The sequence below is a fragment of the Perca fluviatilis genome, chromosome 16 (genome assembly GCF_010015445.1).
Source record: "Perca fluviatilis chromosome 16, GENO_Pfluv_1.0, whole genome shotgun sequence".
Taxonomy (NCBI): Eukaryota; Metazoa; Chordata; class Actinopteri; order Perciformes; family Percidae; genus Perca; species Perca fluviatilis.
In genome coordinates, this window is record NC_053127.1 from 1,958,729 (window position 1) to 1,977,807 (window position 19,079).

Genomic DNA, 19,079 nt, shown 5'->3' on the forward strand with positions numbered 1-19,079 from the left:
GGGCACCCCTGCCTTATACTGTTACCCACCAAACATTAGCTACTTGTCAACCAGCACATTGTAGTATAAGCTGGATAGATATTGAAATGTATCAATGAATAAGGTCCCTGCTCTCTTACTGTGTTGCAAAGTGACATGTAATTAATCACAAAATGATGCCGTGTGGCAGAAAACAACAGTATTATGGTTATAAGTCTTTCTAAAGACCATTGTATGATTTACAATTACTCTTGAACGTAGCATCTGGGAAAACACTGCAGTCTTTGTGGTTCTACTTTTATTATTGTCATTTTCTCAGATTCTGTCTTCTGGAAAACTGTAAAGTAGAATTTCTGCAGTAATCAAACAAGAGTTTTTACAAAAAACATTCTTACAGAAATTAAGAAAAATAGAATCACAAATCATCAAATTTAGCAACAAAACTAAAAGTGTTATGGGGGCAGCTGTGTTCTCCTAGCCTGGGTAAACCCTGACGAACTTCTGGCAAATTTGAGATTTGCTCTGCAAGTCAGTCTGGCGAAGAGCCCATTCAAACCCATTTCCAATGTCCCCAAAATCGAGGCACCAATCACAACTGCTGAGGCGGGCTTTACACCAATCACAACCGATGACGATAGCGCAGCAACAGCGAGCAGCTTTTTGTTTACATTCAACATGACGGCTACCGAAGCGCAGCGTCACCCAGATCATTGGTCTGATTGGTTGGACTATCCAATTGCGCCCAGAGGCATTTGGGCGGCGTCCGTTGGTGACGCCCCTTTGGAAATGAACTGTCAATGAACCTTTCCTAGACCCACTCTCAGTTACAACTGAGAAGGGTCTGGTGTCAACCAGGCTAGTGTTCTCCTGTCCTGGGTGTGTTTGTTGTCTCTTTCCCTGTGTCTGTCCAACCCGTTCTCATTCCGAACTCGTAAAATAAGTACGTCCTTTCCCCGTTGTTTTTCTCCTAAACCCAACCTCCACGATTCGGCCGTCTCCCGGCGTGTGAGGCTTCCTCCCCCGCTTGCTGGAGTTGCTTTATAGTAGCGACCAAGCACGTTTACATGAGACGCTAAAGGAGACTTTTAACGTCAAATAAGAACGAGAAAGGCTCCTGACCGAACGTCCTTATTTTACGAGTTGGGTGTGAGAATGTGTTGGCCTGTCTGTTTTGCTGGAGTGCCTGAAAGTAGGTCAAGGGGCGTGGCCGGGCGATCGACCTAACTGCATGGCTGCCGGCGATCCTGTAATCTCCCTCTGCTCAGCTGGTGCTGATTCCTCTGATCATGGCTGCAGTATTTAGACCAAAGTGGTAACTTGGCTCCCAGTTGTAAACTTTTTGTCTGTGCTCGTAAGTTTTTTTTTGCCTCATCTTTTTCTTCGTGCTCCACTTACCTGTCTGTTTTTTGTTCTCCTGTTCAGCCCTACACCACTAGACCTGTTGCCGTAGACTGCTGTTCCGCCAGCCATTCACTCTTCAGACCTTCCATCTCCCTGCTCGGAATCCTGTGAGAGTTTTTTGGACACGCCACGCTCTGCCCACGCTCGCTGCTGTCCTGTCTCCTCCACCAGTGCAGCTAACTGTCCCTGGCTGCTTTGTTTTTTCCGTGACGATCATTAAAAGACATTCTAAACGTTTTTCTCTGTGTCCGTGTTGTGATACTCTGTTTTCTGGGTCATAGCCACAGCCATAACAAAAAGTTAAAAAAACATACTTGTTTTGTTTGTATGTGTCTGTGTGTATGTCTGAGTGTGTGTTTCTGTGTGTGTGAGAGTGTTTACAGATGTTGAGGTACTTTACTTGAGTTTTTCCATGCTACCTTCTACTTCTACTGTGCTACATTTTAGAGAGAAATATTATTAAATATTATTACTTTGTCCAGTTCTTCAACTTCCTGTAAATATACAGGAAATGTTTCAGAGTGTAACTACATTTATTGAGACTTTTGTTTACTTCAAATCAAAGAATTATTTCTGTGATAATAATTAATCCTTTGACCAGACATCATCCTTACACTCAGGACTGAGAAACATTATGACACACTCTTATTTTATGTTCAGGTTTTTATCTCTGCATTATAATATAATAACGAGCTGAAAACTCAGGTTCCACTTCCTCTGAAACGTGCTGTATCATGAGCTGCAGTAACAAACACACAAAGACAACTTATTCTAACTAACATGGAGTGAAGTTCATGGGAACATCTTCAACAAAACACTCTAAGGTTTGAAGTTATTCACACAAACGCTGCTGAATACATTTTACAGTTCAACACATGTACTTTAGTCTCAAACATGAGTCAACCGCTGTCCTCTCAGGACCAGGATGTGAAGTTGTGTGTGTAGAAACACTGCTCTTTGTTTCCTCAGTATAATATTACATCCCATAATATTCCATCTGTGGCCTCCAGCTTACCTGAGGGATTGTTCTGAGTGGTAAAGTGATGTTCTGGTTAAACAGAAACAGTGCTTCCTTCCCTCATGTCCCCCTGAGACCAGAGATCTCTGGGTCTGGGTCTGGGTAAAAAATCTTCCGATGAAGTAAAACGACGATTTTTGCGTCATCGGAAGTTTTTTGCCTAGAGGTAAAGGACTACAGCCAGTACTAGGAGCTACTTCCGCATAGCTCATAGGGGGTTGGGTCCCGGAGATTGCCGAGGAAAAAACGATTGTCAGCTATCTTGAATTCTCGCTTAGCTTCTCAGCAGCAAGAAGCTAATTTCCCGAAGGAAATTTCAGAACAACAATTATGTGCATTTAAACTACCGCACATGTGTACCACCGAGATACATGGGTACAGATCGGAGAATACGCAGGAAACTTTATTACAGACGGAATACTCGACACACTACGCAAGCTTCGCCTGCCGGCTATGGAGACAAGCGGTGGTGCTCGATGCCTCTGGCCGGTAAAGAAAAAGATTTATTTATTTATTTATATTAGGACAATGCACATTAATGCATTTCTGTAAATGCGCCAGTGTTCAAGTGTTAGCCAGTCGGCTAATTTTCAACTGTAGTCCTAGTTGCATGCATGTCTTTATGGTGGGAAGAAACTGGAGCACCCGGAGGAAACCCACGCAAGCACGGGGAGAACTCCACACAGAAAGGCCCGGGACGAACTGGGTTCGAACCCAGAACCTTCTTGCTGTGAGGCAGAAGTGCTAACCACTGAGCCACCGTGCTGCCTCATCAGAGACCTCATCAGCGGGGAGTGTTGAACGAGTGTGCCGGTGGAAAGCTAACGCTAGCCGGCCACCTGTTCCACCAATGCTGCTTGCAAGTGTCCGCTCATTAAACAAACTGGACTACATCCAACTTCAACGAAACTCCCAACGTGAGTTCAGAGACAACTGTGTTTTTGTTGTTGTGGAATCATTGCTGAACAACAGTGACCAGGCCTGCTGCTCTGTCTCTGGGTAAGACTAGTGGAGGTGGGCTGTGTTAACACGGACTGTGGCAGAAATGGGGGGCTCGTATCCAACTAACTGCTAACTGCTGGTGGAGTTTGTGACTTAAATGCCGACCGTTCTACATTCCACGCAAATTCACGGCTGTGTTTATACTTGTGTTTACACCAAGCGCTAATGCTAGTATGTGTTAGCTGAACTTTACGGAGCCTGGTTCATATGTCGTTTTTATGTAAGGTCGTTTTTATATATTTTAAATGTGTAACACCACTTGAGCCACGGTGAAACGTTGTTTCGTGTATATGGTTGAAATGACAATAAAACACACTTGTTGAGTTGATCGTCTCACCGTCTGTATGTAAAGGGTAGGCGTGGCTTTGGAGTAGACACTAAAGCAGCGAAGCAAGTGCATTCTGGGACTTGGTGTGAGCCAAAAACACATTTTCTGGCTTTTCTCGGCCTAGAAGCCACTAATTTCAAATTTTCTTTCACATTTCTCCTACATAAGTGACCCAATTTAAAGATATATTCATCTGTCCAACGGTGAAATAGCCCTTTAAAGAGTCCCTCTCACCCTGGTTCTGGATTCAGCTTTCAGACCAGTCTGGAAGAAAGGAGAGTTCCTTTAAAGTCTCTGAGCAGCCTCACTGGTGTTTCCTGTTAACCTGGCTGATTGGACCTCTCCCAGCTCTGATTGGCTGACTTCTTCTTCTTCCTCTTCTTTGGAGTTTATTGGCGGTTGCTAAACAAAGATTTGGTGAATTACACACACACAAACACACACACACACACACACACACAGACCCACACACACAGACACAACCCACACACAGACACACACACAAACACTCATGCACACACACACATACACACGTTTGTATGACGTCGTGAGGACCAATGACTGGCAGCAGCCTGATGAGATCCACCCTCAAGGGTCTAGAGACATGAATTTGAACTGCTGAATTATCTTTACTGCTAATTTATGTGAACACAAAAATGACTTTTAATATCAAAAACTTTAAAAGAAATTGAAATCCTGAATTTTGGAGTACACACACACAGACACACACGCATCAGTATCTAAATTAATGAAAACAACAAAGTATCGAAGTTAATTTAACAAGCATCTGTATTTTTTATAGTCAAATGCATTTAGCTTTTGAGGGAGCGTCCTCTAACGGCGGCAGTGTAAATGTTATAGGCCACTTTCTCCCAATACCTGTGAAACCAACAATTTTATATTTGGAAATTGATTTGTGGTTTGAACTGAGTGGGCCAGCTGATCAAGAGACATGATTTTATCTCCTAAAATAACATTGTTAATGCTGTTAAACACTCACAGTTTGGTTAGATTTAGGCACCAAAACTACTTATTTAAGTTGATAAATCTCCTGTTGTGTCTTCATGTTAGAAAGTGAGACTGAACCGTCCATTGTCCAGAGAATCTCATGTGGACATCGTACAGAGTTGATATGTTACAACAGTTTAACATTCTCTGTTTCTTTATGCTGCTATGATGTTGAATTTGTTCATCTACTTTCGATAACTTAAAGTTGAAACAAACACATTAAAGAAACACTCACAGATGTAATTGCAATGATATATTTTTATTATTTGATTAAAATAACAGAGACAAGAGAAAATCAGAAACATTATTACATGTTATATTTGAAGGAAAAAAGATTCCTGTCGACAATTACTACTTATCATTGTTTGGATGCAGATGAAAATCAAAGAAAATCTATGAAGTTCTATGAAGACTTGTTTAAGACAACAAAAACCTGTGTGACTACCACAGAGCTGCTGTTTCTGTCTTACATGGGGAACAGCAGATTTCCACTGAAGGTGGTGAGGTGATATGCGTTGTCATCCGCCATAGTGTTAGCCACCAGACGCAAAAACACAACATCTCCCACCTCCAGCAACAGTGTGACACCATTAGAAGCAGTCCCGAAATGTTTAGTCTCTTGCTCATCCCATGCCATGAAAATGTGTTCTGAGTTCTTGACCAAGCCAGCAGCTGAAGAGTGGGCACCGTTGTCTCCACGTGCACCGACCGTCCACTCAAAGTGGTACGCTCCTTTCAGCGGAGCAGTGAACACACCTGTTGGACATTTGTTTTTGTCATTTTAAATGGAAAACTAAAAAAACTTTGAACAGCAACATACAAGTGAAATGTATTAGGGATGCACAATATATCAATCACATCTTTAAATTAAAGCTGCGAGCAGCGATGGACGGGCCCTCGCGCCTCTGCGCGCGTCGGGGTTACCGGCGGACGCTGCTCCTTACGACCGTGGATTCGCGCGGCACTCAGACGCCGCAAATCGTCAACAATGAAAAGGGAACTCCCTGCCGAGTTCAACGATAGCTCACACAAGACTCTACGTCATACAGTTCTTTAGCTGTGAAAAGGGGCGTGGCAAAAATGTAGGGGGCGGGTCAAACCATCACCAATTAAAAGGGAACTCTCTGCTGAGTTCAATTATACCTCACACAAGACTCTACCTTAGATGGGTACGGTTTTATGAAAGGGGGGGTGGCTTAAGCATAGGGGGTGGGCCAAATCATCACCAATGAATAAGGAAGTCTGTGCTGAGTTTATTGATACCTCACACAAGGGTCAACCTTAAATGGTTCAAATGTTATGAAAGGGGGCGTGGCCTAAGCTCAGGGGGCGGGTCAAACATCACCACTTAAAAAGGAAGTCTGTGCTGAGTTCAATGACACCTCACACAAGACTCTACCTTAAACGGTTCAAATGTTATGAAAGGGGGCGGGGCCTGAGTAAGTGGGCGTGGTCATATTATAGGGGGCGGCTTAGTATCACATGTAGACCACACATTCTAAGTTTCATGTAAATTGGATGATGTTTGTCATATAAGGCAGATTTCCTGATGCCAGCGGGGGGCATCAGGAAAAGTCAATTTTGGCCTGTAGGTGTCCTCAGGCCTGGACCCTTGTAAATCGTGAGAAATTTTGGGCAGATATGACAACGTACACTCAAGTTACAACAACTTCTTTGTTCATCGCTAAACACTCAAAATGGCCGCCACGCCACGCCCACACCGTCTGACGAAAAGTTTTTCTTTTAATAACTTTTCATCGTTAAGGTGTTGGGATGGTACAGACCAAGTTTGAAGTCCATCGGATGAAATCTCTAGGAGGAGTTCGTTAAAGTATAGCACCTTGACTTTTAGGCCTACTTCCTGTTGCCACTAGGGGGCGCTATGACTTTAAGTAAATATCGGCCTTTATTTGTCCTCAGGGTTGGACTCTTATGAATCCTGAAAAGTTTCGAGGTAATCGGACAATGTACACTCGAGTTACACCCACTTCCTGTTTCAGCGGCGAAACGCACAAAATGGCCGCCCCGCCACGGCCACGCCCTATGACGAAAAGTTTTTCTTTTAACAGCTTTTCATCGTTAACATCTTAAGATGGCACAGACCGAGTTTGAAGTTGTTTGGATGAAATCTCTAGGAGGAGTTCGTTAAAGTACGACATGTGGAAATGGCCAAAATCGCACTAATTTCGAACATTTAATTCAAAATGGCGGACTTCCTGTTGGGTTTAGGGTATGGCTCTAATAAGGTTTTTTGTACATCTTGACATGTTACATATGTGTACCAAGTTTCGTGAGTCTACGTTAAACGCACTGCAGGGGCTAAATTTTTGTAACTTTCTAGGGGGCGCTAGCGAGCCATTTTTGTGCGCCTATTCCCAATTCCCTTAAATTACGTAAATTTTCACCAGACTTGATGCGACCGCCAAATTTGGTGAGTTTTTGAATATGTTAAGCCCCTCAAAAAGCCAATTCATTTGACAGGAAAAAGAATAGAAAGAAAGAAAGAAAGAAACAATAATTCCTTCAGTTTCAATAGAGCCTTCGCCGCTGTCGGCGATCGGGCCCTAATTAAGTCCAGGAATAAACAAGAACCAGGCTGTAATGTAACCCTACAGGACTAATGTTCAGCAGCAGTTAGAGTCCACTTAAAGTTCTGTTGTTGCTGCTGACAGACTCAGATTATTATTCTAAGTGTCTGACAACATTATGGGATGGATCCCTACAGAGATAGACCTTTTAGTTAAACAGTAAGATTCTTTTAGTTTAACATGAAACAGCCCTGAAATCACCATCACCAAACTCCACCAGACTCCATGTAAATAATCAGGACTTTTATCATCGTAAAACACACTTCATTCAAAGTGTACAGAAACTAAATAAAACTAGAGAATGCAATTTCTGAAGAAATTGCGGTGTGAATGCTGTATGTTGAAAGGCTGACGCTACACTGCTGATTGCTGACTTGAATTGTGTTAGAAGAAGGTAAAGTAGTGAGAATAGTTGAAAAAGTGGGAATGGTTTTAATAGTATGAATTACTTAGAAATGTTGAATAATACCCAGAATGTTTGAAAATGTTGGCATGTTTTAATTGTTTTTTGTTGAAAAAGTGGGAATGGGTGTAATTAGTTTGAATGTCTTTGAAAAGTTGAATAATACCGAGAATGTTTGAAATATGTGGAATATAATTATTAAATATTTAATAATTAAGAACAATTTAAACCACGTTATAACGATGTTAACTTATTTCACAAATGCACTGCTGTATGTTGAAAGACTGACGCTTCACTGCTGATTGCTGACTTGAATTGTGTTAGAAGAAGGTAAAGTAGTGAGAATAGTTGAAAAAGTGGGAATGGTTTTAATAGTATGAATTATTTTAAAAAGTTGAATAATACGCAGAATGTTTGAAAATGTTGGCATGTTTTAATTGTTTTTTTGTTGAAAAAATGGGAATGGGTGTAATTAGTTTGAATGTCTTTGAAAAGTTGAATAATACCGAGAATGTTTGAAAGATGTGGAATATAATGATTTAATATTTTTAGTTAATTTTAAGATGAAGCGGAATTTGAATGAAGAAGCAGCTAAAGGAGAATGAATGAGTCTGAAAAGCAGGAAATATGTCATATTTCTGACTTGAATTGTGTTGGAAGAAGGTAAAGTAGTAAGAATAGTTGAAAAAGTGGGAATGGGTTTAATAGTATGAATGTCTTAGAAAAGTTGAATAATACCTAGAATGTTTGAAAGGTGTGGCATGTTTTAATTGTTTTTAGTTGAAAAAGTGGGAATGGGTTTATTAAGTATAAATATCATTGAAAAGTATAATATGAATAATGTCTTTAGTATGTGGAATATCTTGTTTTTGAAAAAGGCTGAATGTCTTTTGAAAAGTTGAATAATGCCCAGAAAGTTTGAAAGATGTAGAATATAATGATTGAATATTTTTAGTTAATTTTAAGATGAAGCAGAATTTGAATGAAGAAGCAGCTAAAGGAGAATGAATGAGTTTGAAAAGCAGGAAATATGTCATATTTGGTAATCTCAATCAACTGACACACGTACAAATGCACACACACACACACACACACACACACACACACACACACACACACAGGAGTGGTGATGGTGCAGTGGATTTGACAGATGCCTTTGGTGTGGGAGACCTGGGTTTGATTCCCACTGCGATACATCAACCAATGTGTCGCTGAGCAAGGCACTTAACCCCTAGTGGCTCCAGAGGTGTGCGACCTCTGACATACTGTATATAGCAATTGTAAGTTGCTTTTGATAAAAGCATCAGCTAAATTACATTTAATGTAACACTCACAGGAACTTACAAAAACACACACAGGAGGATGTTAAGATAGGAAAAGGAGAAGAAAAGGAGAGGAGGAGAAGAGTAAAGGAGGAGAGGAAGAAAGGAGGAGAGGAGTAGTGGCACACCTTTGATAGTCCTGCTTCGAGCTCGGAAACCCTAACGTTTATCGCTTAATGTTTAATACATACACTCACAGACAAAGAGAGAGACACACACAGACAGAGACACACACATACACACAACCACACAGAGATATACACACAAACACAACCACACACACAACTACACACTCACAACCACACAAACAGTCACACATAGTCATGTCACAGCAACAGCTTAACATGTCAGGGATCAGATCACATGACCAACTGCAGTTAAAGTTGCCATGACTACTCCTATTTCAGAGAGTTCTAGTATGAATGGAAATTAAAAGTTGTATAAAACTCAGTTAATGAAAGATTATCCATAAACCTAAGGAATAATTCACCATTAGTATAGGAGAGGATGGAGGAGGAGACGTGTAGGAGAGGAACAGAGGAAGAGAGGAGAGGAGTTACACACACACACACAGACACACACACACACAGACAGACAGACAAACACAGGAAGAGGAGAAGAGAGGAAGAGGAGAAGAGAAAAGGAGGAGAGGAGTAGAGAAAGAAGAGAGGAAGAAAGGAAAGCAGTTATACACACACCAACAAACAGAGGAAGAGAATAATATAGGAAGAGGAGAAGAAAAGGACAAGAGGAGAGGAGTAGAGAAAGAAGAAAGGAGGAGGGGAGGGAAAAAGAGAAGAGGTGTTATTTGTAAGCTAACATGATGTGATGATGGACTAACTGACCAACTGACTCTGATAACTGACCTCAGGCATCAACACCAGCAGCTGTTCTCACAGAGACTAGGAACAGTAACTTCACAGCATTGGTCAACATGTCAGGGATCAGGTCACATGACCAACTGCAGTTAAAGGTTGCTATGACGACTCTTGTCTCAGAGAGGCCTTCTCACAGAAACAAGGCTCTGATGCACCTTTGATAGTCCTGCTCCTAGCTCAAAAACCGTAACTCCTATCTCTTAATGTTTGATACTGTGAGAGACATAACACCCTGCTGATCATCCTGTCCAAGAATGGTGTGTGTGGTGTAAGAAATGCGAGGACAGCAGCTGTCTGAAAAGGGCCTGTTTCTCTTCTCCTCCTGGCATTTATGGTAGGATTTAGTACAGGAGGCAGTGCGGCAGTTGGTGGAGATGGCTTCACTTGGAAGCTCACTGTGCCTCGTGTGAAAGTCAGATTGCCTCCCTAAGCACATCGTTAGAAAGGGCACAAGATTTCCTACATTTTGATGTAAAAGTTATGTATGAAGAGTTAAAACTGTGTATGGTATCGCGAGGTAAAGAAAATCTAGCTTCTGCCTCTTTCCACTCTGTCAGTTGGGCCCCGCCCTCTGAGTCCGAACATTCCATCCCATACACCAATGTAAAAATGGCAAAGGTAGTTTTTCTAAGCCTCAATGAAGACAGATTATTTTAAAAAGTACTAATGGGATTTGAAAGTTGAATACCAATGCTGAATGTATGAAAGATGGGGAACGTTTTAAAGTTTGAATGGAGTTTCTCGGTGAATGTATGAATGAGTAGCCAGCAGTTGAAAATGTATGAAAATGTGTCAACTTTGAACATTCTGACCATCCGCTTTAATGGGGAACAAATGTCCGCTAAACGTTGAATATCTCGGAAATTATAAATGTTATGAATAATAAAAATAGTAGCACACCATTCTGAATCAAGCCGAACGTTTCAGTTCCATATAGGGGGGCGCTCACAGGCCAGTGCAGAATGAATGGGGCTCTATGGAGCTATACCCCTCAAAACCCACTTTTCTCAGGATATAATTTTTTGTCTAGTAATTTGAATGTTGCATTCAAAAGGGGAGGCTAAAAAAATACACACTGCTGTGTGTTAGATTTTTTTAAAGTCGCTTTTTTGTTCTAAAAAGCCTTTTAAAATGTCAATGACGTCATACACATATACGGCCAGAGATACTGCTTTACGGCAAGCTCTGAGTCGCTTCCTTTGTTCTCTCGAGGCATCGACAACACAGCTGACAGGTTCGGCTCTCCCTGTTAATACACGTGCTAGAAAGAGGTTTGCAAATGTTTTAAAGACCACACCGAAATATTCACTCTGATATTCAGGCTCTGCTTCGGATGCCGTCAAGCTGGCTCTCTGATCGTAATCAGTCCTTCACTGACCAATCAACATTCATTAGCAGAATGCTAGCGTGTTATGGGCAACAACGAGTCACCCTGTAAGAAATCAAAAGGACATAAGTACTCGTTCATTCAACTTTCGACCTATAACCCATGTTGAACTTGCAAAAACTACAATCAAATCTGAGGTTTCTCAACGACAATCAGGCGAAAGAGACAAATTTAGCCATCTAGCTCCATAGAGTCCCATTCATTTTGCACTGGACCGCGATCACCCCAGTGGAATTCTGTTGAACTGCAAAAAATGGATTTCGGTGGTAAATATGCTGGCTACTATACACGCTAAAAGTCCTGATTATTTACATGGAGTCTGGTGGAAATGTGCTGGCTTACTATGCTAAACAAAAGTCCTGATTATTTAAATGGAGTCTGGTGGAGATATGCTGGCTCTATACACGCTAAAAGTCCTGATTATTTACATGGAGTCTGGTGGAGATATGCTGGCTCTATACACGCTAAAAGTCCTGATTATTTACATGGAGTTTGGTGGAGATATGCTGGCCCTATACACGCTAAAAGTCCTGATTATTTACATGGAGTTTGGTGGAGATATGCTGGCTCTATACACACTAAAAGTCCTGATTATTTACATTGTGTCTGGTGGGTTTGGTGATGGGGATTTCGGGGCTGTATCATGTTAAACTAAAATGATCTTACTTTTAACTAAAAGGTTTATATCTGTAGGGATCCTTCAAAACTTGTTTTATAATGATAATTTTGATATTGCTAAATATCTGTAATCGGCCAAATTGAATTACTCAAATGTTCATCAATGTGTTCATTGTACATATCAGGGCATCCCTAACATATATTGTTAGAATATCAGAGGTACCTGTGTTTGGGTTGTAGGCATTTCCGATGTTGGTGATAATGTTTTTGTAGATCAGGGTAGTGTCCTTGGGAAATGGTCCAGTAGTTGCTAATTGGCCTCCAGCCAGCAGAGAGGCTGAGAATGCAACCTGTCGGACTGAGAGAGAGAGAGAGAGAGAGAGAGAGATTTGTTTTTTTTAGAAAAACCCTTTATTTTCATATTGATAATTTGTATAATTTCACAAAAAAATAAAGTGCTGATGCATTAAAATCTCAGTATATGTTTAAAAATAATATCTTCTGGTAAGAACTTGTGCAAAAACCAACTCTTCATCAACACCAGAACAAACAATGTCATTAAAAGACCAACGCTGTTTAAAAGCATCGATGTCTCCAATATGTTTAGAAAAGCTGAACTCTAAACAGAGTCTGGCCCTGATGTTACAGAGCCAGACTGCCCCTGTCTGTTCTCCACCCTGTTCTTCCTGCTTATATAAATGCCATTTTGGCACCTGAGAGGTAGTTCAGGAGCTACCACTGTTGTTTGTGGGCGTTTTGTAGGCAGCTCCCATTATAAAAACCCTCTCAGTAAAAACTCCATCAAAAAGACTAAAAACTGACTAAAATGTTAAAAGAGAGAAGAACTCCATGAGTCTCTTACACTCTGTAAAAACATGGAACACAGTCTGCCAGCAGCCCAGGCACCCTGCTGCAGATATCCAGTCTGCTCCCGTTGATCAGCGGCTGATACAGAGAGAGAGAGAGAGAGAGAGAGAGAGACTATTATCTAACCAAAAACACAGAGAACCCCATGAGAGTCAAATACGGGTCCAATACCATCAGGCACTAAAATACTACAAAACACTAAGCAATAAGAAAAAAGAACTTTACAGATCTGAAGAACTTAACAAAATAGAAGAAGCCATTGACCATAACATCTTCTGGAATTTGTGGAATAGATTCAGTCCAAAACAAACTAAAGATAAATTAACAATACAAAATGGTTTGATCTGGAAAACTCACTTTGAATTTTTGTATAAGAATATTGATTATAGTGCAATCACCCCCCAACAACACTCAGTCGTTGAAAATCTTCACCAGTTAGAGGAAAAGGTGAAAGACTACCAAAACCCCCTAGATACCGAAATAACACTAATAGAAATACAGAGCCAACTGAAAGCTCTGAAGGCTGGAAAGACTTGTGGAGTGGACAGCATCTGCCCTGAGATGCTAAAGCACAGTAGCCCTACATTGCAGGCAACCCTCCACAAGCTGTTCAACCTTGTTCTGGAGTCTGGTTATTTTCCTGAGATCTGGAACCATGGACTCATCACCCCTATTTTCAAAAATGGCGACAGATTGGACCCTAACAATTACAGAGGCATTTGTGTGAACAGTAGTCTGGGGAAGGTTTTCTGCAGTATCATTAATGCCAGAATACTGTCCTTCCTTACCAAGCACAATGTCTTAAGTAAAAATCAAATTGGCTTTTTACCAAAATATCATACATCAGACCACATCTACACTCTGCACACCCTTATTAAAAAATACACCAAAATTAAAAATGGGAAAATAGTTGCATGTTTTATAGACTTTAAAAAAGCTTTTGACTCAATATGGCACGATGGGCTTTTTTATAAACTTATTGAAAGCGGTATAGGGGGTAAAGTCTATGACATTATTAAATCACTGTACACAGAAAATAAATGTGCAGTAAAAATTGGCTCCAAAAGAACAGAATTCTTTAAACAAGGGCGTGGAGTGAGACAGGGATGCAGTTTGAGTCCAACACTGTTTAACATTTACATCAATGAACTAGCAGCAATGTTGGAACAATCTGCAGCCCCAGGTCTCACACTTCACGATTCCAACATCAAGTTCCTGCTCTATGCCGATGATCTAGTTCTGTTGTCCCCAACAGAAGAGGGTTTACAAGAGAGCCTGTCCGTCCTAGAGCAATACTGTCAGAAATGGGCACTGACAGTCAATCTGAAAAAGACCAGTGTTATGATATTTCAGAGGAGAGCCAGATCTCGGGTAAATAGACAGAGTTACAACTTCACTCTGGGCAACACCAGACTAGAACAAAAGGGATCATATAATTACTTAGGGGTTGAAATTAGTGCATCAGGGAGTTTCAACCTGGCCATAAACACACTATGTAATAAAGCTCAGAGAGCTTTGTATGCAATCAAATGCAAATTTGGAAAAACAAATATCCCCGCAAGAATTTGGCTAAAAATCTACAATTTTCTGATAACACCAATAATGCTTTACGGAAGCGAAGTTTGGGGCCCGATTTCGATTACAATTACAATTGGAATTCTGTAAAATGATTCTAAAAGTTCGCCCAAACACCCCAAACAATGCATGCAGAGCAGAACTCGGTATATTCCCTCTGAAAATTCAAATCCAAAAAAGGTCAATTAAATTTTGGCAGCATTTAAACCAAGCTGATAAAAATTCCATTGCATACAAAGCTCTCCTGAGCAACCAGCAGAGTTCAGATGTCCACCCCCTCGACCAGCTGGCTCACAGGTACACTGAGCTAAACACAGTCAGTAGTAGACAGGCAGGTAGAGAGAGATACAGGTACACTGAGCTAAACACAGTCAGTAGTAGACAGACAGGTAGAGAGAGAGACAGGTACTCTGAGCCTCAGAGCCGCCACAGACACAATCCTCAGTCTTCAATCAAAAGATTTGAAACTAAATTAAAAGACGAGTATACAGAACAATGGCAAAATGAAAATAAAATACAACACAAACTCCTCTGTTATCAATCCCTGAACAGAGATATCAAATTGGCTGAATATCTCAAAACAAAAAATCCAAAAGAAATAAGAATTTTAACAAAATACCGAGTCAGTGACCATGAGCTTGAAATTGAAAGAGGTCGACATTTAAAAGTGTGGAGACCAAGAGAGGAACGAGTCTGAACACACTGCCACCAGGATATCGAAACAGAATTACATTTCCTATGTACATGTCCCAAATATGAAGGCTTAAGAACCAAATATTTCCAAAAATTCGAAAAACATATACCAGGCTTCACTACCTACACTGAGGACAAAACGCTTCCTTTTTTATTAGGGGGAAGATAAAAACACGGCATGGCTAGCAGCTAAATATGTCTTCTCCTGCCACAATACAAGGAACAATAAATAGAGAATTGTATAGATTATCATTTCTTTTCTAATTTATTATTTTAGTTATTTGTATTCTTTTTATATATATTGTTTCAATGTACCCTCTGAGGGAACTGCACAGAAGTTGTTTAGTATCTGCATTTATATCATAATTATAATATGTTTTCTTGTATTATTATTACATCAGATGTATTTACTCCTTGTCATTTTATATGTATGTTTGTTTCTTATGCTTTGGCAACACAGATGTATTTTTTTTGTCACCAATAAAGCAACATGAAATTGAAAAAAATTGAAATTGAGAGAGAGAGAGAGAGAGAGAGAGACAGAGAGAGAGAGACGGAGGTAGACTTTGTAGGTAACCACAAGTACCTGGGGATTTGGTTGCCTTTTAGAGTTAGAGTCTTCTAACTCCTAGAAGAAGCCAGGAGCAAGAAAAACTAGACGGAAATGAATTATGATTTTGCAACCTCTGCAGTTTTCAGTTATTTAGAATAAACGATAAGTTGAACTTCATGCCACACAGTTGAACAATACCTTGCAGTTGTTGCTTCTGCTTGTCCACTTCAGCCTTCAGCTGTGCTTGACCTGCAAAATCAGAGACAGTTTCTTTGTCAGCTTTATTTTACTGCACCTTCAGTTTATTTAGACATTCGTTTAGAGCTGCATGAATCAGTTGTCAACTATTAAAGAAATATCTGTTTTAATAATCAATGAATCAGTTTCAGTCATTTTTTATGAAAAACAGTGAAACTTTTGTGATGTCAGCTTGTTAAATATGAATATTTTCTAGTTTCTTCGCTTTGTGACAAAAAATGTAATATCTTTGAGTTGTGGAGAAAACAAGACTTTTGAGGACGTCATCTTTGGCTTTTTGGGAAACACTGACCAACACTTTAGAGACCCAACAACTCATCCATTCATCTAGAACATGATTACACATTAATCCAAAATGACTATAATCTGTAGATTCAGCTGTACTTTGCTCCACTACATAGAAAAATACTTATTTCTCTCCTTTTGAATATTTCTGAACTGCTATGACACAATGCAAACAGATCATTACTCTACCTGTAGCCATGTCAGCTTTCAGTTGAACCAACGAGGCGGTCAGCTCTCTCAGCGCAACGTAGATGTCTGGAGCCTTTAGTTCAGTCATATCTCTCAGTCTGCTGACAATCAACACTTTAACTTGGGGAGACGGAGCCGAGCAGCAACAACAGCATAAAACTCACAGAGATCTTAATTCTTGCACTGGCAGCTTACTGTTGAACTGTGCCGTCTGTAAACCTGTGTGAGCTTTATATAGAAGCCTACAGCAAAAAGTAGGTCACAGATGAGATTTCCTCATCCCCCAAAACACAAATCTATCATATTTCACATGATGTGCCAATGTCAGTTTGAGGAACAAGGGTGTAACCACTTCTCCCCCGTATCACAGAAGATTTTCAGAGAAGATAAACACATTGATGATCTATGATTACATTGTTTAATGGTACCTTTAAACTTGGCCTTATCTTCCCATGTGTTTGTATGTTGACCACCGTTATAATTGTTAATGAAAACGAACAAAATAACGAAAACTAGGAGGGAAAAAACGTTGTTAACTGAAATAAAAATAAAAACGAGGCATTACACTAAAACTAACTAAAACTGTAATGTCTTTTTGCAAAATTAACTAAAATAAAATGATCAAGTAAATGTCCTTTGTTTTCATCTTTGTCAATGTCTTTCATAGAGCAAATAACATTATATCTTTCAGAGTCGACATTTCCGACCATACACCTGTTTTATACAGTCTATGCCGTAGATAAATAAATAGTTTACGACTGGGAGCCCAGAAATTCAGACATTCAATGTAAAATTGAACAGTGAAGTCAGAAGAAAGCGGCAGAATCCTGTTTGATTATGACATTAGTCATGTTTCCATCTAATTGTCAAGCGAATTTTAAACAAACTGTGAGAAAATGTGAGAAATTGTGCATTAGAAGTGTTTTCCATCAACTTCTTTAAAGTGAATTAACTAGACTACGCAAAACGTTATGCATGGTTGTAGATTGCAAACTGTCATTGCATACATACATCCATACAATAAAATACAAATGGTACAGAGTAAACACAAAAAATCCACCTTAATGAAATCCAAGGTGCAGTGTTGACTGTTTAAATGGGTTAGCAGTATCTTCCCACAGATATTGAGACACACCTACTGTACTGGGCTAATATAAGCTATATGCTCCAATGATCACAACATTTCTGCAAAACAAATATTTGCATAGATTCCAGTTTTAATGTGTAGCTGCTGAAACATGTCTTGCACCAATTATATAACAGTCACACAAAACAAACTCAGTTAGGCATTGATGCATTTAACAGAAAGACCTTTACTCACACCAGGGAGTTTATTAATAGTTTAGGTAGCTTTCATAACATAAAACCACTGTAACTGCAAATTATTATAAAGCAATTTCTAAAATGTTAATGGTTTGATTTAGGGATGCCCAGATTGATTGCCCGCAGATTATTAATGGTCGATATTTTCCTATAAACGCATGACCGGGTGCTTGGCATTATTCTCTTCTGGCTGCATGCCTGTGTCTGGTTGCCTGTTCATGTAAAGTCCTCCCGCAGCCGCATCCCTCTGACCTTATTAGCCAGGAGCCACATGTGGTTGCTCAGACCATCTGATAATCTGAAAATGTAGGCAAAGTATGATGTGCAGCTGTGAAATAGTTGTACGCAATGATGAATTATATATATTATTAACGATGAATACAACAAATCAATGAACCATTAGAACACTTAAGGGGTGCAAGTGGTGTGACATTATCTGCTGTTTACAGTTTTTCACGATCGCTATGACAATTTTTTCAATACTTTTAACAACTTTCCTAAACTCTTAACGCACCAACACACCTACAACACACGATTGGCAAAACAGTTAATTTCATGCTCAAAATCACACATTGTAAACTAAACTCCAACACTGATTTTCAAAATACAATAATTCACTAACACAATACACTATGTTTACCAAAACAATGCAATCATGTCTCAAAATCAAATACTTCTTCCACAACACTAACACATGTTCTCTCCCAACAGGAACATTTAGTCAACCATAGCACAATGTCATACAAAACACTAACATCCCATGGAATTACAGAAAACACTGTATTATTTTATATGTGTCAGTCAGGTCTCCCTTTATACAACAGACACAAGTGATTGTATTTATCATATTGCACTGTAGTTTCTGTTGAAGCCTCTCTACATTTTTGTTTTGTTGGGTTTAGTAGATTTTTTTGAAGATTATTTTTTGGGCTTTTCCACCTTTAGTTGACGGGGACGCGAGTAGTGAAAGGGGAGAGAGAGGTTGGAAGACGTGCAGGAAATCGTCACAAGTCAGATTTGAACTCTGGACCTCTGCGTCGAGGCACAAACCTCCAAGTATATGTGCGCCTGCTCTACCCGCTCACCAATTTGTTTCTTTTGCTGCAGAGATTCAATAAAAAAAATGATTGACCCATCTCAGAGTAGCTTTATAGAATGTACAGTTTATGAAAAAAACGGAGACAGAGACAGAATTGTCCTGGTACTCCTCTTCCTCTCCCTCGTCAAGGCATTTTTCTTATTTTCTGTGTTCTTCTATATAGTATATTGTTCAAATAGGTCCTCTTTTACTGTACTACCATATGATCATGCGATTGAAAGAACCTCAACACCTGGGTGTGTTTCCTAGAAGGGAATCAGCTGTGATTGATCTACGTATTTGCATAACTTCAATCAGCTGTTTCC

The 19,079-nt window shown here is 39.9% G+C and overlaps 1 protein-coding gene across 1 annotated transcript; it reads right to left on the minus strand.

Annotated features, from left to right (window-relative positions):
* Positions 1 to 4,976: 4,976 nt before the first annotated feature.
* LOC120543938 (complement C1q-like protein 4) lies at positions 4,977 to 16,578 on the minus strand. The gene is made up of 4 exons (XM_039777365.1): positions 16,353 to 16,578; positions 15,819 to 15,869; positions 12,156 to 12,290; positions 4,977 to 5,492 (listed from the first exon to the last, which is right to left on the minus strand). Exons 1-4 carry the CDS (start codon positions 16,438 to 16,440, stop codon positions 5,203 to 5,205), a joined length of 564 nt encoding a protein of 187 aa, XP_039633299.1. The 5' UTR covers positions 16,441 to 16,578; the 3' UTR covers positions 4,977 to 5,202.
* Between the last annotated feature and the right edge of the window lie 2,501 nt (positions 16,579 to 19,079).